This window comes from Gigantopelta aegis, chromosome 2 (genome assembly GCF_016097555.1).
Source record: "Gigantopelta aegis isolate Gae_Host chromosome 2, Gae_host_genome, whole genome shotgun sequence".
Lineage (NCBI taxonomy): Eukaryota > Metazoa > Mollusca > Gastropoda > Neomphalida > Peltospiridae > Gigantopelta > Gigantopelta aegis.
In genome coordinates, this window is record NC_054700.1 from 207377 (window position 1) to 233487 (window position 26111).

The 26111-nt window shown below is 43.7% G+C and overlaps 2 protein-coding genes across 2 annotated transcripts in view; both read right to left on the reverse strand.

Annotated features, from left to right (window-relative positions):
• Positions 1–2774: 2774 nt before the first annotated feature.
• The window catches only part of LOC121379388 (probable G-protein coupled receptor 139), a 69815-nt gene continuing 46478 nt past the window's right edge, over positions 2775–26111 (reverse strand). Inside the window, exon 3 of the mRNA XM_041507985.1 lies at positions 2775–8215. Coding sequence (XP_041363919.1) covers positions 7061–8203 — 1143 coding nt within the window. The 5' untranslated portion in view covers positions 8204–8215 and the 3' untranslated portion in view covers positions 2775–7060. The remainder of the gene's footprint in view (positions 8216–26111) is intronic.
• Positions 12348–14007, reverse strand: LOC121379024 (uncharacterized protein PF11_0213-like). The gene is made up of 2 exons (XM_041507468.1): positions 13519–14007; positions 12348–12434 (listed from the first exon to the last, which is right to left on the reverse strand). The coding sequence occupies exons 1-2, from the start codon at positions 14005–14007 to the stop codon at positions 12348–12350; spliced, it is 576 nt and encodes a 191-aa protein (XP_041363402.1).

Below are 26111 nucleotides of genomic sequence, written 5' to 3' on the forward strand. Positions count from 1 at the left end.
AGCTAGGATAGCGACAGTATCTTTGGGACAGCTAGGATAGGGACATATTGTCTTTGTGACAGTTGGGATATGGACATATTGTCTTTGTGACAGTTGGGATATGGACATAGTGTCTTTGTGACAGTTGGGATAAGGGCATAATGTCTCTGTGACAGCTAGGATAGGGACAGAGTGTCTTTGTGACAGCTAGGATAGGGACAGTGTGTCTTTGTAACAGTTGGGATATGGATATATTGTCTTTGTGACAGTTGGGATATGGACATAGTGTCTTTATGACAGTTGGGATAATGGCATAATGTCTTTGTGACAGTTAGGATAGGGACCTAGTGTTTTTGTGACAGCTAGGATAGGAACACTGTGTCTTTGTGACAGCTGGAATAGGGACATATTGTTTTTGTGACAGCTCTGATAGTGACAGAGTATTTTTGTGACAGCTGGGATAGGGACACACACAAAACAGCAACACCTAAACACACACAGCCCCACCCCATTGAATAGCTGGAAAAGTATGCGACATGGAATCATTACACAAGGTCACAATATTCTCTTTAACAGTGTACTGTGAAAATATTGCATGGTACATAATGTAATATACAACGTCATGCCCTTGAGGCGTCTCAACATTTACGTACTGGATATGGTGCTCGTTGTTGCTTTTAGTCTGTTTTACCACGATGATATTCACGTCCTCACTTCTACAAAAGTTACCCCACCACAAAGACACACCAACCACCCGCCCCGCCCGGCCACTCCCAACAAGTCATGATTACTTGCTGACGTCATTATACCGTAAACGTGTCCACATGATGGTACAGCCGTTGACTCACTCTGAGAGATAATCCCAGTTTAAATAATAATCCATAGTCCAGGGTCGCAGTCGAGGGACGTACAATGGAAACCTCGAAACGGAAGAACAAAAAAATCTCCAAGAAGTGGAGATGCGCATTTAATCATGGAGAAAAGAGTCTGTGATCGAATATATTGATGGGCCAATCGATCATGGTTTTTAGTACATATTGTAGATTTTGAGGGTGTTACATTCATTCATTCATTCATCTATACTTATTTCCATACTTATATCCAATTAGGATTCAAGCACGCTGTCTAAGCTATCTGGGCAGTGTGCCAGGGCAGAGAGTTAGTAGTTAGTGAGAGAGGAGTCGGTGTAGTGGTCATACACCTACCCAGTAGTTAGTGAGAGAGAAGTCGGTGTAGTGGCCATACACCTACCCAATGAATTATTGAACTCGCTCTGGAAGGGAGCCGGTACCAGGATGCGAACCTAGTACCTACCAGTCTGATGTCCGATGGCTTAACCATCACCTGCATGGTTTTAAAGGTAAGCTATTTATGAACGGTTTTTGTATTATTATTTTTGTAAATGTCCACTGTTTTGTTTTGTATACTGTTCCCACTATTCACTTGATATGTTTTATTCTTTTAAAACACCGGCCTCAGTGGCGTCGTGGTTAGGCCATCGGTCTACAGGCTGGTAGGTACTGGGTTCGGATCCCAGTCGAGGCATGGGATTTTTAATCCAGATACCGACTCCAAACCCTGAGTGAGTGCTCCGCAAGGCTCAATGGGTAGGTGTAAACCACTTGCACCGACCAGTGATCCATAACTGGTTCAACAAAGGCCATGGTTTGTGCTATCCTTCCTGTGGGAAGCGCAAATAAAAGATCCCTTGCTGCTAATCGGAAAGAGTAGCCCATGTAGTGGCGACAGCGGGTTTCCTCTCAAAATCTGTGTGGTCCTTAACCATATGTCTGACGCCATATAACCGTAAATAAAATGTGTTGAGTGCGTCGTTAAATAAAACATTTCTTTCTTTTAAAACACTTTATTTCTGATACCGTTTTTAAATGTTCCAAGAAAATCTGAATGAACTCAAGGCTTTAACATATTAATTGTACCAAAAATAACCATTTTGTTTATGCTTTTAAAACCGATAATAAAATAAACACCATACGGCTAAATAATGAACATCTTTAAACCATGTCACAATCGCCATTGGTGACACACCCGTTCGCGAAATGTCTCCATTTTAGTTTTAGAATTTGACAAAATGAATTCAAGACGTTTGTAAGAGAAAACGGTTAAGGATGTTCATCTATATTTCTTTACTTTCCTAAATAATACAAATCATTTAGAGCACGTGACTGAAGTGCCGGGTCAATATCCTCACAATCAGCACTAATAGTCAAACATAGGGGCGGGATTGAGCGTCGCAGGATCGAACCATCTCGCTGGATCCATTCAACTGATTGGGATTTTTTATCGCTCCAACCAGTGCATCATAACTGGTCAAATGCCGTGGTATGTGCTTTCCTGTCTGTGAGAAATTGCATATGAAAGATCCCTTGCAACATCTGAATAAAATGTAGCGGGATTCCTCTGATGACTACGAATTACCATTCAATAGCCGATGATTAATTAATCAATGTGTTCTAGTGGTGTCGTTAAACAAAACAAACACACACTAATAGTCAAATAGTGTTATAGTGTTACACGCCTGACACATCTTCGTATGCCCATTTGATAGCATTGTGGTTAAATTATGATATGCTATGCATTTAGGCAGACAATAGTATGTAAATAGAATACTACAGTTAGGTCGTATGTGTAAAATGTAAAATGCATATAAATGAAACACAATCCCTAATTTTGAATTACAACAATGAAACAATATCGGAACAGGTATACTTAAGCACATTCTTTAAAGATCTGCCAATCACACATCAAAGACATATAACAAAAATATCAATGTATTCTGTTAAGTATATTTATTATAATATGGACCAATCTTACATTGATGTTAACCCACAGAACATAAAGTCTTATAGGGTATCAATCACCACAAATGCTACAGTGCCATTTATCATGGACACTCATATTGATTTAAGTTATTAATAAACGTGAATATTGGCTGAAAACCCCCCGCAGAATCTCGATGAACAAGTGAATTTTATACTTTTATCATGCAGCCAGAATTTATTTTTCTTCTGAAGTATTGTTTTACAAAATGCACCAAATCAGTAAGCTTAAACTATACAAGACCCATGTGCTGACTACCGTAAAATATAAACAATCCATGTCAGACGTGTAACATTCAGCATCAGATATGATTTTAGGACTTTGTACTTCAGTAACTGTAAGTGAGACCAGAACGACAAAACTATAATACATTATCAGGGCAGTGTATCTGCACAATGCAGAGAAAATTGGGTATTTGGCAAACTAACTGTTGATTCCATGGATCTCTTTCTAGTGCCTCGTCTACAGGAGGACAGCCAGTCCAGAGGAGATCTTTTCTAGTGCCTCGTCTATAGGACGGCCAGTCCTGAGGAGATACTTTCTAGTGCCTCTTCTATAGGAGGACGGCCAGTCCAGAGGACATCCTTTCTAGTGCCTCGTCTATAGGAGGACGGCCAGTCCAGACGAGATCCTTTCTAGTGCCTCGTCTATAGGAGGACGGCCAGTCCTGAGGAGATCCTTTCTAGTGCCTCTTCTATAGGAGGACGGCCAGTCCAGAGGAGATCCTTTCTAGTGCCTCGTCTATAGGAGGACGGCCAGTCCTGAGGAGATCCTTTCTAGTGCCTCGTCTATAGGAGGACGGCCAGTCCAGAGGAGATCCTTTCTAGTGACTTTTTTATAGGAGGACGGCCAGTCCAGAGGAGATCCTTTCTAGTGCCTCGTCTATAGGAGGACGGCCAGTCCTGAGGAGATCCTTTCTAGTGCCTCGTCTATAGGAGAACGGCCAGTCCAGAGGAGATCCTTTCTAGTGCCTCGTCTATAGGAGGACGGCCAGTCCAGAGGAGATCCTTTCTAGTGACTTTTTTATAGGAGGACGGCCAGTCCAGAGGAGATCCTTTCTAGTGCCTCGTCTATAGGAGGACGGCCAGTCCTGAGGAGATCCTTTCTAGTGCCTCGTCTATAGGAGAACGGCCAGTCCAGAGGAGATCCTTTCTAGTGCCTCGTCTATAGGAGGACGGCCAGTCCAGAGGAGATCCTTTCTAGTGCCTCGTCTATAGGAGGACGGCCAGTCCAGAGCAGATCCTTTCTAGTGACTTTTCTATAGGAGGACGGCCAGTCCAGAGGAGATGCTTTCTAGTGCCTCGTCTATAGGAGGACGGCCAGTCCAGAGGAGATCCTTTACTGGATATGTCATGTGTCTTGTACCTCCACGAAGATGACTACCACTCTCAGACTAAATCAAAACTAGCACAGGACAGAGCTCATTGGAATAAGTAGAGTTGTGATGATATCAGGTGTATATCCTGCCCCATCTGTCACCCGCCATGAATACTGCCACCACAGCTGTCACGTCTGTCACTGCATGCAGTTTGGCCTAATTAGTAATTACATTATAATGTGCGATTTTGTTTTGTAACCAAACACAATGTCCATGTATGGTACTGCAAAAGCGAGGGATGCAACTGGTGACAAAAGTTCGTTAACAAAACACGTTGAATTAAACAAATACTTTGGTAATATCTAACACATTACGATGCTATTAGTGACATTTGATATCACATGAACATATACATATCATACTGCCAATTTTAAAACTTGCCTGACAACTTTCTACATTTAGACTATAATGCTGTTAACAATGTTACACCCTCACATGGCAGTGTATGGGATGTGTGAGTTCATGAAACAGGAATAGGATTTCTTTTATTACCCCACCTCAGGTTACCATACACCAAATAAAGAGAGAAAAACGTACATAGTGCTCAGGATAGTGAGATAATTGGTGCACCAAACAAGACGGAAAGGTGTACGAAAAATAGATTTCAGGAATTCTTTGTCCATCTTTGTAATTCAATTTTTTTTTTTTTATAACCACTGTGAAAAGAGGGTTTTATTTATATATTTTTTTTTTTTTTTTTTTTTTTTTTTTTACAAAAACACAAATTACATCCCCCTCACCCCCCAAAAAACAAAACAAACAAACAAACAAAAACAAAACAAAAAAAACCCAGAAAGAGAGACAAAAGAAGATATTGCATTGTGCTTTATTTCCACCAAGCAATCGCCAGAAAATATATTGTCATTTGAAATGTGAAGCGAACGTGTCATACTCCTGAGATTAGTAGTATTGTTGGCGCCGTGTTTTCTATTTATTTATTAGTGCCTGCGTGGAATCATAGCATTGTTTTATTTATTTATTAGTGCCTGCGTGGAATCATAGCATTGTTTCTATTTATTTATTGGTGCCCGCGTCGAATCATAGCATTGTTTCTATTTATTTATTAGTGCCCGCGTCGAATCATAGCATTGTTTCTATTTATTTATTTATTAGTGCCTGCGTGGAATCATAGCATTGTTTCACACAATTTACCCCCGGAGATGACATATCACCGGAGAAACACATACACTAGAGCGGATAAATAATATTGCTTTTAGAGCCAATAAACACGAAAGGAGCCGTTTTAAAAACTGTTTCACCTACGTCTTGATTCCCTTGAGTAAACTTGGACACTCGTCAATATGGCGGCCTGACAATCAAATTCAGGACTTTCGTAAAATCTAATTTTAACATTTAAACTATTCAGAAAAATCACAATATAAAGGGTGTTTTAGTTCCAATTATATAGCTTTGCATCATTCCTATTATAGTACAGACGGCCCAATTCCGCTCCTACAAAATCACCCCGAAACAAATCCCACCGAAGACAATATATTATACAGTATATATATATGTAGTACATTGAATATATTAAAATATAATAATAATAACGACAACAACAACAACAAAAACAACAACAAAAAAACATGGACATAATTACTTTAAGTTATCGTTCACGAGATCTATCTGTATATTCCAGACTTCTAAAATAAATACTAATATTTCAAAAATATGAACTTAGTTTCACGAAATCCTCCCAAATACAAAAGCATACGGCCATGTAGCGTTCACCGTATGTGATATGTGGTGTGGTCACTACACGCGAGACTGTAGCTATTCACCGGATTACTACATCTAGATGTGGAAACTGGCTACCCGAGTGTCTTGTTAGCCGATAACCACTAGGCTACCTACACGATTGAGCCTGGCCCGAGTATCTATGTACACCTGTTAGATGTTCCCTCCACCAATACTCCAAAAAACTGGGTCGATTAAGAGTCGTAGATGATGTAAGAATCAAAACTACGTCATCGACCTTATGATTCCGTACACACTGTTTGCACCTTTCTTTTCTGTCACATTAAAATCAAACCTATAGTACCGTGTTCACGTTTCTGATCTGATGTATATGTTGGAAATCATTGTACCAATCTGAGCTGTCAAAAACAGACGATGAGGTTTGAGTTGAAGATCCTGGCACACATCTGTGGTATCACAAACGCATGATAAGCCTCCAGTTTAATCCACACCTCTTTGAAGGAGACAACATCCATTCTGACCGACTCCAGATGCTGAACTTCGTCCCAGTCCACACTATACATGGTTTACAGACTTTACAGGCGTTTGTGTTTCCAGGCCAGATTCGCTCATTTGCAGTCTTTATCCACACTCCCAAGTTTGGGTCTCCAGTATAGATCCCCTCAATCCAGGTTCCAAGTTTGAGTCTTCTATCTAAACTCCATGTTTGTGATTTATGTTCATACTACCCTAATTTGAGCAAAGAATTCAAACCCCTTTTGTTTGAGTCATCTACCAGAATCCCCAGATTTCTAGTCCAGAATACCAAAACCTTTTAGGTTTGAATAATCAATCCCAACTCCACAAGCTTCTGCCTTGAACCAAAATGTATTCAGTCCAGGCTCCCTAACGTTGAGTCTTGAATCAACACTCCCTAACTTTGAGTCTTGAATCCAGACTCCCTAACTGAGTCTTGAATACAGATTCCTTAACTTTGAGTCTTGAATCCAAACACCATATATTTGAGTACTGAATCCAGACTCCCAAACTTCAATCAATCTTCAATGGAGACTCCTCGAGTATGAATCTTCTTTCCAGACTGTGAATTCAGTTTAACACGAACACTGCTGTGTCCAGTGCTCACTATGTCAGATACTGTGATGGAACATTTCGTCGATGGCGCAGAGATCAAACTCCGGTTGTATACGTTGTGTACGTGGTCGTGCACGTCTCTGACAGGACGTGTCCATTGCCTGAGACCATCGAATACTTCTCACCCCTCTTTCGCGACGACGTATCGGCGAAGCAGCGAAAGCGGCCGCCGCACGTGAGATAGTAGAGCACCTCCTTTCTGAAGTGTTTGCCGGTGAGCAGGTATATGAAGAAGTAGCAGGCGTAGTGCGACAGACAGATCACCTCGATCACCTTCCTCGCCTCCAGGTAGCTGAACATCCTCGTCCACAGAGGGTCCCGGCGAATCTCGTCGTCCGTCAGGTAGATGTCACCGTGCGGGAAGGCGGGCTGGATGCAGAAGAGGATGGTGGCCGTGAGCTGCGTGACGATCAGGTAGAAGGACACGGACAGCAGCGTCACCGTAGAGGCCGTGGTGCTGGCGCTGCCGCTCTGCTTGGACACGACGCCGTTCTTCGCCAGCTTGCAGATCTCCTTGAGGACGATCGAGTTGAAGACGAGGACGATCAGCGGTACGGCGCCGAAGACGAGCAACTCCGTCACCCAGTTCCAGATGCTGGCGAAGCTCCGGTCGTCACCGGCTGCCGCCTCGTCGCGGTAGCTGCACGAGTCCGTCATGGGCTGGTAGTCCCAGATGTAGGTCTGCGCCGAGGCGAGCAGCAGACAGAAGACGGTGAGCGCGACCACGATGACGCAGGCCTTCCTGACCGTGCACCACTTCTCCTTGAGGAACGGGTGGCACACCGCCACGTAGCGCTCCACCGTGAAGCCCATCACCAGCAGAATCGACAGGTACTGCGGCGCGTAGAAGAACAGGTTGAACACCTCACATCCCCCCTCCGTGTTGTGGACTCGCACCCCCCAGGCGCCATTCAGGTTGTAGAGGAAGTGCAGGAAGAGGAAGGCCATGTCGGAGATGGACAGCGCACCCAGGTACACGGCAGACGAGTTGTTGCGGCGCATGCGTCTTCCCAGCCAGATGACGGCACAGATCGGGTTGCATAGTAGACCGACGATGTACCACACAGGGGGAACAACTCGTTCCGCGTTGCTGCCCACCGGCGCGAAAGCCTCGATCAGGGCCGAGACGGAAGTGTACCTCATGAACACATGACTGTGAATATCCGTTGTGTTGTTCATGGCGATCTGGAACTACAGAAGAGAAAAATACCGGTTAGGTGTTGTCACGATTATAACTTGTTATATCAAACACAATGAACTATCGATCAATCGATCGATCTACCTACATACCTGCCTACCTACCTACCTGCCTGTCTGCCTGCCTGCCTGTCTGCTTGTCTGTCTGCCTTCGTGCCTGCGTGCCTGCGTGCCTACCTACCTACCTACCTACTGCCTATCTAATATGTATCTATGTATCTGTCTGTCTGTCTGTCTCTCTGTGTGTGTATGTGCGTCTATCTATATAGGTTATTACAAGAGTGTTTTTCGGTATCGTCAATATCATGTATTAGGAATACCATTATTGTCATTCCAAATCTATGATATGCGATGCGGAAACACACACTTGTAATAATGGCTTTATCATATAATACCAAGCTTAATACAATGTGTTTTGTAAACTGCATACGCAACTTTAATTCCTGTCAGCAACTAATCGATATTCAAATAGCATATAACATGACGTTGTGGGTTTTTTAATGGGATATTCTTACACAAAGATAGTAGTACTTGACAATGTTTTGTTTTGGGGGGTTTTCAGAACGCTAGACTGCTTTCTGGAGTGTCACCATAAAACGTTTACTTACATGTCAATAAACATGGTGCCATAACCTGATTCATTTGCAACGTTATCAAACTCTGAAAGTATATGATCTGAAAAATATATTCTATTACACCGAATACCCTATCAAACACACACACACACATACACACGCACGCACGCATGCACGCACACGTACACACGCACGCATGCACACATGCTACAGACAAATGCCAGTTCACATTGAGAATGCCATATTACCTGAACCTGTGTAAGTGGTGAACAATACAAACTGTATGGCTAGCTGTGGGTTAGTCCCTGTCAATCAGCCAGGCTAGTTAAGTCGGTGTGGGATGTAAACTCGTTTACAATTACTGTAATTGTGTTCCGAGCCAGATGTTACAAGCACTGATGACTCGAAACAAACGAGCCAACATGTTGAAGAATATTTGTCCATTGGGCTGCAACACGAATCAGATGGAGATTACACCACACGCTGGGATCGACCGAATAACACGAGCACGGGAGATATATAGGTCATGTCATTTGTGTAGGTGATACTGTCATTAACATCGTCACCATCATCATCTTCATTATTATTCGTCATTGGCATCGTCATCATCATTATTGTCGTCGCCACCATCACCATAATCAACATTATTGTCGTTGTCGTCATCATCATCGTAACTATCATCATCATCATTATTATTGTTATAATCACCACCAGATCATCATCAGTATCGCCAGTCGTGTCATCATCATCGTCTTCGTTATTATTCGTCACTGACATTGTCATCATCATTATTGTCGTCGTCATCAAACCATAATCATCATTATTGTCGTCGTCATCAAACCATCATCATCATTATTGTCGTCGTCATCAAACCATCATCATCATTATTGTCGTCGACATCAAACCATCATCATCATTATTGTCGTCGTCATCAAACCATCATCATCATTATTGTTGTAATCACCACCAGATCATCATCAGTATGGCCAGTCGTGTCATCATCATTATTGTTGTAATCACCACCAGATCATCATCAGTATCGCCAGTCGTGTCATCATCATTATTGTCGTCGCCATCATCATCATCATCATCATTATTGGCGTTGTCGTCATCATCATCATCGTAACTATCATCATCATCATTATTATTGTTGCTGTAATCACCACCAGATCATCATCAGTATCGCCAGTCGTGTCATCATCATTATTGTCGTCGCCATCATCATCATCATCAACATTATTGGCGTTGTCGTCATCATCATCATCGTAACTATCATCATCATCATTATTATTGTTGTAATCACCACCAGATCATCATCAGTATCGCCAGTCGTGTCATCATCATTATTGTCGTCGCCATCATCATCATCATCAACATTATTGGCGTTGTCGTCATCATCATCATCGTAACTATCATCATCATCATTATTATTGTTGTTGTAATCACCACCAGATCATCATCAGTATCGCCAGTCGTGTCATCATCATTATTGTCGTCGCCATCATCATCATCATCAACATTATTGGCGTTGTCGTCATCATCATCATCGTAACTATCATCATCATCATTATTATTGTTGTTGTAATCACCACCAGATCATCATCAGTATCGCCAGTCGTGTCATCATCATTATTGTCGTCGCCATCATCATCATCATCGTAACTATCATCATCATCATTATTATTGTTGTAATCACCACCAGATCATCATCAGTAGCGCCAGTCGTGTCATCATCATCATCAAAAATACTACCACAAGAAACCCGTCATAATGTTTAAGACGAGTGCCATCAATAACAACCTTATAATGGTCGCCGTCACGTCATCACCACAAACAACAACTTTAGTCTCAAAAATAGATTGTAAATCAGATATTTGGTTTTTAATTTAACGAAATCGAAAAGTCTGAGGATAATAGAATATTTAATTTACCCTTGATCTACACACAAAGGTGAATTAACGTGAAACAGCGCAAATCCGATGTAGCAAATTAATCCAAATCCGATGTAGCGAACTCCCCGTTGTATAAACGTTTCATAAATGAATTCCAAGATTCAAAAATGAAATTGCCCAGAGGGTTGACATAGATTTTCCGTCAGCATGGGTCAATTAAAACGATTTGGGTGGTGAAATAGCGATGTTTGTACCAAACTGATTGCAGTTTTCATTTATAAATAATCCGCATTTAGAGAAATAACATCGCGAAAATCCAGAGAGAGAGAGAGAGAGAGAGAGAGAGAGAGAGAGAGAGAGAGAGAGAGAGAGAGAGAGAGAGAGAGAGGAGGTGAGGGATAGAGGGAGGGTGGGTGGGTGGGCGAGTGAGTGAGTGGGTGGGTGGGGGGAGGGATGGAGAGAGAGAGAGAGAGAGAGAGAGAGAGAGAGAGAGAGAGAGAGAGAGAGAGAGAGACAGAGACAGAGACAGAGAGACAGAGACAGAGACAGAGAGAGAGAGACAGAGAGACGGGCAGAGTGAGACAGAGAGAGAGAGAGAGACATAAACAGAAAGAGAGACAGAGACAGAGAGACATAGACAGAAAGAAAGACAGAGACAGAGAGAGACAGAGAGGGAGAGAGACAGAGACAGATACAGAGACAGAGAGAGAGACAGATACAGAGAGAGACAGAGAGAGAGAGACAGAGACAGAGAGAGAGACAGATAGAAACAGAGAGAGAGAGAGAGAGAGAGAGAGAGAGAGAGAGAGAGAGAGAGAGAGAGAGAGAGAGAGAGACAGAGACAGAGAGACCAGACAGATGTTTATCTGACCAAACAAGCAGCAATGCGTCTTTACATACACTAGACAGTACATGCCACGGGCTTTACTATATGAGTCGTGGGACACTGGTTGGTGATGTTTGTTTTAAGGACACCTCTACCGAACAAGCGACAATGGATCTTTTACGTGAACGTCTGATGGGCAGGACAGCACATACTATGAGGCACTGGTTGGAACGTGAAAACGCCCGAGTCAATAACACCCCAGGCGATCCGTTTTGGAACAAATAACACATCAGATGATTGACTCTGAGGCCAATAACACCTTAGGCGATCGATTCTGAGGCCAATAACACCTTAGGCGATCGATTCTGAGGCCAGTAACACCATATGCGATCGATTCTGAGGCCAATAACGCCCCAGACGATCGACTCTGAGGCCAACAATACCTTAGTCGATGACTATGCGGCCAATAATACCCCCAGACGATCGACTATGAGGCCAATACTACCCCAGACGATCGACTTTGAGGCCAATGATACCCAAGGCGATCGCCGTACCGCTGAAGTATACGTGACAGATGGTCCGTGAAGGGCCAGATGACTGACAGCTGTGACGAATTATTAAGTGGATAGCGGATGTTTGATCAGATCTCTCCCAGTTAGCCTCCAGAGGGGATCTTCAAACAGAGCTAATTACGTCGATTACCGACCCCGAGTGATCCCCATTATGGGCTGGCAGCGGTCAGGATCCATGTTGGCCCGGTCACACACACGTGATCCGTCAGACCATCACATGAAGTTGTGACCAGCCTTGATCTATTTGATCTCTCACTGGGACTAATGGTACCGCTCTGCCACACGATCGGGCTTGATGGTCATTCGGTGAACACAGTCGTGATTGGAAGACAAATTCGCATCCGTCAACTACAAGATTTTCAAAACAAACATGTTACTATCATCTACAAGGAGGGGCGGGAAGTAAGAAAGAAACGTTTTATTTAACAACGCACTCAACACAGTTTATTTACGGTTATATGGCGTCAGACATATAGTTAAGGACCACACAGATTTTGAGAGGAAACCCGTTGTCGCCACATAGGCTACTATTTTACGACAGGCAGCAAGGGATCTTTTATTTGCGCTTCCCACAGGCAGGATAGCACAAACCATGGCCTTTGTTGAACCAGTTATGGATTACTGGTCGGTGCAAGTGGTTTACACCTACCCACTGAGCCTTGCGGAGCACTCACTCAGGGTTTGGAGTCGGTATCTGGATTAAAACCCCCATGCCTCGACTGAGATCCGAACCCAGTACCTACCAGTCTGTAGACCGATGGCTAACCACGACGCCACCGAGGCCGGTAGGGCGGGAAGTAGACCAGTGGTAAAGCGCCCGCCTGGTCAGTGAATCGCTAACGTACGGCGAGTTTCTTCTTTATTTACAAGTTGACGTTCAAGCTATAAAATAATCAGACCCTTCCCCCCGTCGTCTGTAATAAATGTTAAATGCAATTATAGACTGGTGGACTGGTAAATCAATACTACTCCACTCGTTTATCTGTATGAGGACCAGTCTTTATTCGGGTTTTATGTCAGTAGTGGAAATGTAGATACTGGTTTATGTGTAATATATTAGAGGAATACCGCATATTACAATAGATATAAAGTGCTGATATTCGATCCGTATATGTATACCTATCTTTGAAGTTGTTGTTGTAAACAGCATTAGTCTCGATCAAAGAGGTTTATGCTGATCTATGTTTTAAGTTGTTATGGTAAACAAAACAAGGGGCACGATTTTTTTAAAGGCCAGTCACGACTTGCTTCCGAGCGTTGATATAGCAAAAACGGTACTTCCCCGAGATCCAGATTACACAGCGCGAGAAAGAGAGTGTTGCAGAATAACAATAACACAAACCCTGGTGATCTGTTGTACATGTTCACTATTACCCAGCATGGTAATCCGTTGTACATGTTCACTATTACTCTATATGGTGATCCGTTGTACATGCTCACTATTACCCAGCATGGTAATCCGTTGTAAATGTTCACTATTACTCGACATGGTGATCCGTTGTACATGTTCACTATTACCCAGCATGGTAATCCGTTGTACATGTTCACTATTACCCAGCATGGTAATCCGTTGTACATGTTCACTATTACTCGATATGGTGATCTGTTGTACATGTTCACTATTACCCAGCATGGTGATCTGTTTTACATGTTCACTATTACCCAGCATGGTAATCCGTTGTACATGTTCACTATTACCCAACATGGTAATCCGTTGTACATGTTCACTATTACCCAGCATGGTGATCCGTTGTACATGTTCACTATTACTCGACATGGTGATCTGTTTTACATGTTCACTATTACCCAACATGGTAATCCGTTGTACATGTTCACTATTACCCAGCATGGTGATCTGTTTTACATGTTCACTATTACTCGACATGGTGATCTGTTGTACATGTTCACTATTACCCAGCATGGTGATCTATTGTACATATTCACTATTACTCGGCATGGTGATCTGTTGTACATGTTCACTATTACTCGACATTGTGCACCACCATTCGCTTTATTTCTAACTGCAGGTGATAATTTCTAACTGCAAGTGATAATTTCTAACTGCAGGTGGTAACGTCTAACTGTAGGTGGTAATTTCTAACTGCAGGTGATAACGTCTAACTGTAGGTGGTAATTTCTAACTGCAGGTGATAATTTCTAACTGCATGTGGTAATTTTTAACTGCAGGTGATAATTTCTAACTGCAGGTGATAACGTCTAACTGTAGGTGGTAATTTCTAACTGCAGGTGATAATTTCTAACTGCAAGTGATAACGTCTAACTGTAGGTGGTAATTTCTAACTTCAGGTGATAATTTCTAACTGCATGTGGTAATTTTTAACTGCAGGTGATAATGTCTAACTGCAGTGATAATGTCTAACTGCAGGTGATAACTTCTAACTGTAGGTGGTAATTTCTAACTGCAGGTGATAATTTCTAACTGCAGGTGGTAACTATTGGAAAAGGTTATTTCACTGTAGCCGGATAACGTAAAGAGAATATCTCAATCTAAAGTTACAACAAACAGGATGCATTTGCTAACTCTGCCGTAAGACCGTCCACATGAGGCGCGGTTCGTGATGGTATGGACACGAAGCGAACACTCCCATCTCAGACACCCCGCCAACCAGGGACGAGGCGTACCTCAGTAGTTGGGTCTCCCGCCCTCGGGTTCAGGGAACATGAAGCGAACACTCCCATCTCAGACACCCCGCCAACCAGGGACGAGGCGTACCTCAGTAGTTGGGTCTCCCGCCCTCGGGTTCAGGGAACATGAAGCGAACACTCCCATCTCAGACACCCCGCCAGCCAGGGACGAGGCGTACCTCAGTAGTTGGGTCTCCCGCCCTCGGGTTCAGGGAACATGAAGCGAACACTCCCATCTCAGACACCCCGCCAACCAGGGACGAGGCGTACCTCAGTAGTTGGGTCTCCCGCCCTCGGGTTCAGGGAACATGAAGCGAACACTCCCATCTCAGACACCCCGCCAGCCAGGGACGAGGCGTACCTCAGTAGTTGGGTCTCCCGCCCTCGGGTTCAGGGAACATGAAGCGAACACTCCCATCTCAGACACCCCGCCAACCAGGGACGAGGCGTACCTCAGTAGTTGGGCCTCCCGCCCTCGGGTTCAGGGAACATGAAGCGAACACTCCCATCTCAGACACCCCGCCAGCCAGGGACGGGGCGTACCTCAGTAGTTGGGTCTCCCGCCCTCGGGTTCAGGGAACATGAAGCGAACACTCCCATCTCAGACACCCCGCCAGCCAGGGACGAGGCGTACCTCAGTAGTTGGGTCTCCCGCCCTCGGGTTCAGGGAACATGAAGCGAACACTCCCATCTCAGACACCCCGCCAACCAGGGACGAGGCGTACCTCAGTAGTTGGGTCTCCCGCCCTCGGGTTCAGGGAACATGAAGCGAACACTCCCATCTCAGACACCCCGCCAGCCAGGGACGAGGCGTACCTCAGTAGTTGGGTCTCCCGCCCTCGGGTTCAGGGAACATGAAGCGAACACTCCCATCTCAGACACCCCGCCAACCAGGGACGAGGCGTACCTCAGTAGTTGGGCCTACCGCCCTCGGGTTCAGGGAACATGAAGCGAACACTCCCATCTCAGACACCCCGCCAGCCAGGGACGGGGCGTACCTCAGTAGTTGGGTCTCCCGCCCTCGGGTTCAGGGAACATGAAGCGAACACTCCCATCTCAGACACCCCGCCAGCCAGGGACGAGGCGTACCTCAGTAGTTGGGTCTCCCGCCCTCGGGTTCAGGGAACATGAAGCGAACACTCCCATCTCAGACACCCCGCCAGCCAGGGACGGGGCGTACCTCAGTAGTTGGGTCTCCCGCCCTCGGGTTCAGGGAACATGAAGCGAACACTCCCATCTCAAACACCCCGCCAACCAGGGACGGGGCGTACCTCAGTAGTTGGGTCTCCCGCCCTCGGGTTCAGGGAACATGAAGCGAACACTCCCATCTCAGACACCCCGCCAGCCAGGGGCGGGGCGTACCTCAGTAGTTGGGTCTCCCGCCCTCGGGTTCAGGGAACACGAAGCGAACACTCCCATCTCAGACACCCCGCCAACCAGGGGCGGGGCGTACCTCAGTAGTTGGGTCTCCCGCCCTCGGGTTCAAGGAACACGAAGCGAACACTCCCATATCGAATTAACACTAACCGTTTGTTTGTCTACCGTTTGCTCCACTTCCAATAATGGAATTAATACTAACCTTTTATATCTCTACCGTTTACTCCACTTCCAATAATGGAATTAATACTAACTTTTTATATCTCTACCGTTTACTCCACTGCCAAGAGTATAATTAACACTAACCTTTTGTCTGTACCGGTTACTCCATTTCCAAAAATCGAATTAACACTAACCGTTTATGTGTCTACCGGTTACGCCACTGCCAAGAGTAGAATTAACACTAACCTTTTATGTCTCTACCGTTTACTCCACTGCCAATGGTAGAATTAACACTAACCTATTATGTCTCTACCGTTTACTCCACTGCCAATGGTAGAATTAACACTAACCTTTTATGTCTCTACCGTTTACTCCACTGCCAATGGTAGAATTAACACTAACCTTTTATGTCTCTACCGTTTACTCCACTGCCAATGGTGGAATTAACACTAACCTTTTATGTCTCTACCGTTTACTCCACTGCCAATGGTAGAATTAACACTAACCTTTTTATGTCTCTACCGTTTACTCCACTGCCAATGGTGGAATTAACACTAAACTTTTATGTCTATACCGTTTATTCCACTGCCAAGAGTATAATTAACACTAACCTTTTATGTGTCTACCGGTTACGCCACTGCCAAGTGTTGGATTAACACTAACCTTTTATATCTCTACCGGCTACTCCATTTCCAAAAGTCGAATTTACACTAACCTCTGATGTCATTACCGGTTACGCCACTGCAACTATAGAACTACCACTTACCTACATGTCTGTACCAGTTACGCCACTGGAAAGCCACTTACCTTCAGGTATCTCTAGGCCAAACCAAACGCGTTTATACAGCTATTTCTGTTTGGCTGTGAGAGAACGTGAGACACCTGTTCTCTATCCAAAATGTAAACATATCTGAAACGTTTCGGAGATTGCTATCGAACGTTGCATCGGCAATAGCACTAATTACGCAACTGTTTCATCGGCAATAGCGCTAATTACAGAGTAAACGGACACAAATTACCTCCACAGGAGAACAAATAAGTCGATATCAAAGTTACGAAACCATTCTGACAGGCTGATCGATTAGCTGGTTACCTACAGAACTCTGTGTACAATCAAAATGACAAAAGCCATTAAGAGGTAAAGTGACACATTATCATAATCAAACGAAACGAGGGTGTGTGTCTCAAATTCAAGCAAAAATTATAGAGTTATTCGGGCAAAATGTGCTAGCCTAAGACCTGTTTACTATTTGTTTCTAGCCGCAAAATAAATTGTATTCCATGTTAAAAATGCGAAGTAATTCATTGCAACCCTATATAGCAGTAATGCTAATCTGAATAAATGTTGTTATCCAGATTCGGGAATGTTAGTTTTATTCGGGCAAAACTCAGCCTGACCCACCCCACCCCACCCCCACCCCAACCCCTACACAAATGGGAGCCCGTACGCCTATGCTAACCGACCAATTAAAGCCGCCCCCCTCCCCCCCAACCCCTACACAAATGGGAGCCCGTACGCCTATGCTAACCGACCAATTAAAGCCGCCCCCCCCCCCAACCCCTACACAAATGGGAGCCCGTACGCCTATGCTAACCGACCAATTAAAGCCGCACCCCCCCCAACCCCTACACAAATGGGAGCCCGTACGCCTATGCTAACCGACCAATTAAAGCCGCCCCCCCCCAACCCCTACACAAATGGGAGCCCGTACGCCTATGCTAACCGACCAATTAAAGCCGCCCCCCCCAACCCCTACACAAATGGGAGCCCGTACGCCTATGCTAACCGACCAATTAAAGCCCCCCCCCAACCCAAGCCCCCCCCAACCCGTACACAAATGGGAGCCCGTACGCCTATGCTAACCGACCAATTAAAGCCCCCCCCCTTCCATCCAACCGATCCGCCTTTATATGAGTGACGGACGTTGTCACTAGGATCTGACTCAGTGGGTAGCGCGCTCGCCTGGGGTTCTTTAGTCGTAGAATCCACCCACTGTGTAGACTCATTCTCACATAACAAAACATACAAAACTACACAAACACCGCTAACCCTCCCTCCGAAAACCCCAACCCCCAAAAAAACTAAACAAAGAAACAACACCCGCCGAAAAAACAACCCCCCTAAAAAAAAAAAAAAAAAAACAAACAACAACAACAACAACAAACAACAACAACAAAAAACCACACACACACACACCAACAATAAAAACCCATCAAAACAAACAAGCAAAATCCCCCCCCCCCCCCCCCCGGAAAAAAAAAAATCCGCGCGTACTACGAATATTTATGGTTAACAACTCACAAAACAAACTGGTCAGAAATGTCCTACAATGCTCAATATATGTTTAATACAGGCACATTATACGAGTCGTGCTTCGATGAGACTCAGTCTGCTGTTGTAAGAGGAGGTTCAGTCTGTTGTTGTAAGAGGAGGTTCCGCACAGATTCGACATCCACGGTTGTTACCCAGCGAGTCGCGGGTACAGCACGTTATTATGCGCGCTTACCGCTGGTGCGTGAAAGGCGCTTACCGACGACGGCATACAATATGTCTTTCTTTTTTTTTGTAATGGGCCAGCTGATTTGCTTACCGGCGAACGTCACATACCGAGACGCTCTCCACCGACTGGGGTGTCAGGTTGATTGCTATAATGTAGTGCTCCGGGCAGGAACAAGCGATTTGCTGCTGGAAATGATATTGTTATTCTTCTCTATTATGCCAGCAACTCGCGGCAAGAAGAACATGTCTTGTCTTTGATGGAATCGGTGTAGTATTAATGAAAACTTGGTGCGTATCAGTGTGTGTAGTCTGGCGATGGAGATCGATTTAACCTTGGTTTAGTCGACAGAAGTCTTGTGTTGTTGACGGCAGAGAATAACATTTTAAAACTCCATTAGAACCAGATATTTACCTATCCTAGAGTAGCCGGGGTGCAGTAAATAATACGTACCAGAGACTTACTTATCCTAGAGTAGCTGGGGTGCAGTAAATAATACGTACCAGAGACTTACTTATCCTAGAGTAGCTGGGGTGCAGTAAATAATACGTACCAGAGACTTACTTATCCTAGAGTAGCCGGGGTGCAGTAAATAATACGTACCAGAAACGTACCTATCCTAGAGTAGCCGAGGTGCAGTAAATAATACGTACCAGAGACTTACTTATCCTAGAGTAGCCGGGGTGCAGTAAATAATACGTACCAGAGACTTACTTATCCTAGAGTAGCCGGGGTGCAGTAAATAATACGTACCAGAGACTTAACTATCCTAGAGTAGCCGGGGTGCAGTAAACAATACGTACCAGAGACGTACCTATCCTAGAGTAGCCGGGGTGCAGTAAATAAAACGTACCAGAGACGTACCTATCCTAGAGTAGCCGGGGTGCAGTAAATAATACGTACCAGAGACTTAACTATCCTAGAGTAGCCGGGGTGCAGTAAATAATACGGACCAGAGACTTACTTATCCTAGAGTAGCCGGGGTGCAGTAAATAATACGTACCAGAGACTTAACTATCCTAGAGTAGCCGGGGTGCAGTAAATAATACGTACCAGAGACTTACTTATCCTAGAGTAGCCGGGGTGCAGTAAATAATACGTACCAGAGACGTACCTATCCTAGAGTAGCCGGGGTGCAGTAAATAATACGTACCAGAGACTTACTTATCCTAGAGTAGCCGGGGTGCAGTAAATAATACGTACCAGAGACGTACCTATCCTAGAGTAGCCGGGGTGCAGTAGATAATACGTACCAGAGACTTACTTATCCTAGAGTAGCCGGGGTGCAGTAAATAATACGTACCGGAGACTTACCTATCCTAAAGTAGTCGGGGGTGGTGGTACAGAATAAGTGTGGAGGTGGGGGTGTACAGAATAAGCGTGGAGGTGGGGGTATACAGAATAAGCGTGGGGGTAATACTCTTTCGCCAGCTAGACGAAATATATTCTTTTGAACCATGCTCTTCCCCGAAAATTAAAAAAAGAAAAGAAAACGTGTCATTTTTAAGACACAATTTCTTGTGGGGGAGGGCACCTGCCCTCGTACCTCATTATCAGATTCGGTTCTTTGAGTGCAATGGGTTCCAGTTAAGACATTTTAGCTCGACTTGACATACAACTAGCTGTATAGAAATTACGTGTTTATGGTTGAGGTTCAGGATCAACGGTCAAGGTCTTAAGCTCATCTGTCAGTAGTGATGTTTCAAAGCAATAACCCAAGTTCTACATGACGACATTGTGTCCATGTTTGGATCACAAGTCCATCTCGGCCCTGAAGGCTAGCCTTTGTTTTGTGTTCGAGAGATCAAAGATGGAGACCATTTAATTAGTTGGGCGTAATTTATCTTCTAAACTCCGTTTCTAATAGATAATTTTGTATGCGGATTTTATTTCAAACTGACATATTGCCTTAAGTCTCACACATCAAACCAAATTTAAAAACAAAAGTTGCTGCAAGCGAACCACGGCATCTCGTAAAGTCTCGCTTTTCATTATCAAGATAAAACGTAATTACCGTGTAATGAACTAAGATGAAACACACTGAAAAAAAGGAGATAAAGAAAATTAGATCGTGCCATATAAAAAATGCATGTATGTTTATCAGTATGCGATATCTGTTTTAGTGCGATTCGCTGAAATTGGGTGACCACAGCTATTAAAACATTTGTTAACGAGCGGAAAGACTGTTCACCTGGAAACAACATCAGCTTTACATCCGTCACTCCCAACTCTCCCATAAACGTTTGCCACATGCACATGTGAAACCAATAGCCTTGCCGAAGGTGTTGATTTATATGAAGTATGTTGACCATAAGCATCTTCATAGTCAATTGGCAAGACAGTTTATTGAATGAACGGATGGATGAAGGGACGAACTGAATTGATCAGTCGAAAAATGAGTGAAGTGCTATATGGGCAATACAGTGTAGAACGAACATCAACTATTGGATATCAGACTTGGACGAACATCAACTACTGGATATCAGACTGACGAATATCAACTATTGGATATCAGACTTTGACGAACATCAACTATTGGATATCAGACTTGGACGAACATCAACTACTGGATATCAGACTTGGACGAACATCAACTATTGGATATCAGACTTGGACGAACATCAACTACTGGACATCAACTATTGGATATCAGACTTGGACGAACATCAACTATTGGATATCAGACTTGGACGAACATCAACTATTCGATATCAGACTTGGACGAACATCAACTATTGGATATCAAACCTTGACAAACATCGAATATTGGATATCAGACTTGGACGAACATCAACTATTGGATATCAGACTTGGACATCAACTATTGGATATCAGACTTGGACGAACATCAACTATTAGATATCAGACTTGAACATCAACTATTGGATATCAAACCTTGACAAACATCGACTATTGAATATCAGAATTGGACGAACATCAACTATTGGATATCAGACTTGGACATCAACTATTGGATATCAGACTTGGACGAACATCAACTATTGGATATCAGACTTGGACGAACATGAACTATTGAATATCAAACCTTGACGAACATCAACTATTGGATATCAGACCATGACGAACTAGGACTGCAGCTCTATAAGATGATACATGATACCGTCTATAGGACTGCCGCTCTATAATATGATACATGACGCTATATAAGATGATACATGACACCGTCTATAGGACTGCCGCTCTATAAGATGATACATGACACCGTCTATAGGACTGCCGCTCTATAACATGATACATGACGCTCTATAAGATGATACATGACACCGTCTATAGGACTGCCGCTCTATAATATGGTACATGCCGCTCTATAAAATGATACATGACGCTCTATAAGATGATACATGACGCCGTCTATAGGACTGCCGCTCTATAATATGATACATGACGCTCTATCAGATGATACATGACGCAGACTATAGGACTGCCGGTCTATAATGTGATACATGACGCTCTATAAGATGATACATGAAACCGTTTATAGGACTGCCGCTCTATAAGATGATACATGACACCGTCTATAGGACTGCCGCTCTATAAGATGATACATGACACCGTCTATAGGACTGCCGCTCTATAAGATGATACATGACACCGTCTATAGGACTGCCGCTCTATAATAATGTGCATGCCGCTCAATACGATTATACATGACGCTCTATAAGATGATACATGACGCCGTCTATGGGACTGCTGCTCTATAATATGGTACATGCCGCTCTATAAGATGATACATGACGCTCTATAAGATGATACATGACGCCGTCTATAGGACTGCCGCTCTATAATATGATACATGACGCTCTATAAGATGATACCAGACGCCGTCTACAGGACTGCCGGTCTATAATATGATACATGGCGCTCTATAAGATGATACATGACACCGTCTATAGGAATGCCACTCTATAAGATGATATATGACATCGTCTATAGGACTGCCGCTCTATAATACTGTGCATGCCGCTCTATAAGATGATACATGACGCTCTATAAGATGATACATGACGCTCTATAAGATGATACATGACACCGTCTATAGGACTGCCACTCTATAAGATGATACATGACACCGTCTATAGGACTGCCGCTCTATAATAATGTGCATGCCGCTCAATACGATTATACATGACGCTCTATAAGATGATACATGACGCCGTCTATGGGACTGCTGCTCTATAATATGGTACATGCCGCTCTATAAGATGATACATGACGCTCTATAAGATGATACATGACGCCGTCTATAGGACTGCCGCTCTATACTATGATACATGACGCTCTATAAGATGATACCAGACGCCGTCTACAGGACTGCCGGTCTATAATATGATACATGGCGCTCTATAAGATGATACATGACACCGTCTATAGGAATGCCACTCTATAAGATGATATATGACATCGTCTATAGGACTGCCGCTCTATAATACTGTGCATGCCGCTCTATAAGATGATACATGACGCTCTATAAGATGATACATGACGCTCTATAAGATGATACATGACACCGTCTATAGGACTGCCACTCTATAATATGGTACATGCCGCTCTATAAAATAATACATGATGCTCTATAAGATGATACATGACGCTCTATAAGATGATACATGACACCGTCTATAGGACTGCTACTATATAAGATGATACATGACGCCGTCTATAGGACTGCTACTCTATAAGATGATACATGACGCCGTCTATAGGGCTACCGCTCTATAAGATGATACATGACGCCGTCTATAGGACTGCTACTCTTTAAGATGATACATGACGCCGTCTATAGGGCTGCTACTCTATAAGATGGTACATGACACCGTCTATAGGACTGCCGCTCTATAAGGTGATACATGACGCTCTATATTATGATACATGACACCGTCTATAGGACTGCCGCTCTATAAGATGATACATGACTCTCTATAAGATGATACATGACGCCGTCTATAGGGCTGCTACTCTATAAGATGGTACATGACACCGTCTATAGGACTGCCGCTCTATAAGGTGATACATGACGCTCTATATTATGATACATGACACCGTCTATAGGACTGCCGCTCTATAAGATGATACATGACTCTCTATAAGATGATACATGACGCCGTCTATAGGGCTGCCACTCTATAAGATGACACATGACGCCGTCTATAGGACTGCCGCTCTATAAGATGATACATGACGCCGTCTATAGGACTGCCGCTCTATAATATGATACATGACGCTATATAAGATGATACAAGACGCCGTCTATAGGAATGCCACTCTAAAAGATGATACATGACACCGTCTATAGGACTGCCGCTCTATAATACTGTGCATGCCGCTCTATAAGATGATACATGACGCTCTATAAGATGATACATGACGCTCTATAAGATGATACATTACACCGTCTATAGGACTGCCACTCTATAATATGGTACATGCCGCTCTATAAGATGATACATGACGCTCTATAAGATGATACATTACACCGTCTATAGGACTTCCACTCTATAATATGGTACATGCCGCTCTATAAGATGTTACATGACACCGTCTATAGGACTGCCGCTCTATAATATGATACATGACGCTCTATAAGATGATACATGACACCGTCTATAGGACTGCCGCCCTATAAGATCATACATGACACCGTCTATAGGACTGCCGCTCTATAATATGGTACATGCCGCTCTATAAGATGATACATGACGCTCTATAAGATGATACATTACACCGTCTATAGGACTGCCACTCTATAATATGGTACATGCCGCTCTATAAGATGATACATGACACCGTCTATAGGACTGCTACTCTATAAGATGATACATGACGCCGTCTATAGGACTGCTACTCTATAAGATGATACATGACGCCGTCTATAGGAATGCCGCTCTATAATATGATACATGACACTCAATAAGATGATACATGACACCGTCTATAGGACTGCTACTCTATAAGATGATACATGACGCCGTGTATAGGACTGCTACTCTATAAGATGATACATGACGCCGTATATAGGGCTACCGCTCTATAAGATGATACATGACGCCGTCTATAGGACTGCTACTCTATAATATGATACATGATGCTCTATAAGATGATACATGCCACCGTCTATAGGACTGCCGCTCTATAAGATGATACGTGACGCTCTATAAGATGACACATGAAGCCGTCTATAAAACTGCCGCTCTATAAGATGTTACATGACACCGTCTATAGGACTGCCGCTCTATAATATGATACATGACGCTCTATAAGATGATACATGACACCGTCTATAGGACTGCCGCCCTATAAGATCATACATGACACCGTCTATAGGACTGCCGCTCTATAATATGATACATGACGCTCTATAAGATGATACATGACGCAGTCTATAGACCTGCCACTCTAAAAGATGATACATGACACCGTCTATAGGACTGCCGCTCTATAATACTGTGCATGCCGCTCTATAAGATGATACATGACGCTCTATAAGATGATACATGACGCTCTATAAGATGATACATTACACCGTCTATAGGACTGCCACTCTATAATATGGTACATGCCGCTCTATAAGATGATACATGACGCTCTATAAGATGATACATTACACCGTCTATAGGACTTCCACTCTATAATATGGTACATGCCGCTCTATAAGATGTTACATGACACCGTCTATAGGACTGCCGCTCTATAATATGATACATGACGCTCTATAAGATGATACATGACACCGTCTATAGGACTGCCGCCCTATAAGATCATACATGACACCGTCTATAGGACTGCCGCTCTATAATATGGTACATGCCGCTCTATAAGATGATACATGACGCTCTATAAGATGATACATTACACCGTCTATAGGACTGCCACTCTATAATATGATACATGCCGCTCTATAAGATGATACATGACACCGTCTATAGGACTGCTACTCTATAAGATGATACATGACGCCGTCTATAGGACTGCTACTCTATAAGATGATACATGACGCCGTCTATAGGACTGCCGCTCTATAATATGATACATGACACTCAATAAGATGATACATGACACCGTCTATAGGACTGCTACTCTATAAGATGATACATGACGCCGTCTATAGGACTGCTACTCTATAAGATGATACATGACGCCGTATATAGGGCTACCGCTCTATAAGATGATACATGACGCCGTCTATAGGACTGCTACTCTATAATATGATACATGATGCTCTATAAGATGATACATGACACCGTCTATAGGACTGCCGCTCTATAAGATGATACGTGACGCTCTATAAGATGACACATGAAGCCGTCTATAAAACTGCCGCTCT

Coding starts and splice junctions, on each gene's coding strand:
- LOC121379024 (XM_041507468.1), bottom strand. CDS start 14,007: ATGCTGGGTAATAGTGAACATGTACAACAGATCACCATGTCGAGTAAT. Junction 12,435..13,518: donor TGCTGGGTAATAGTGAGCAT/GTACAACGGATC, acceptor AAAATCTTGTAG/TTGACGGATGCGAATTTGTC.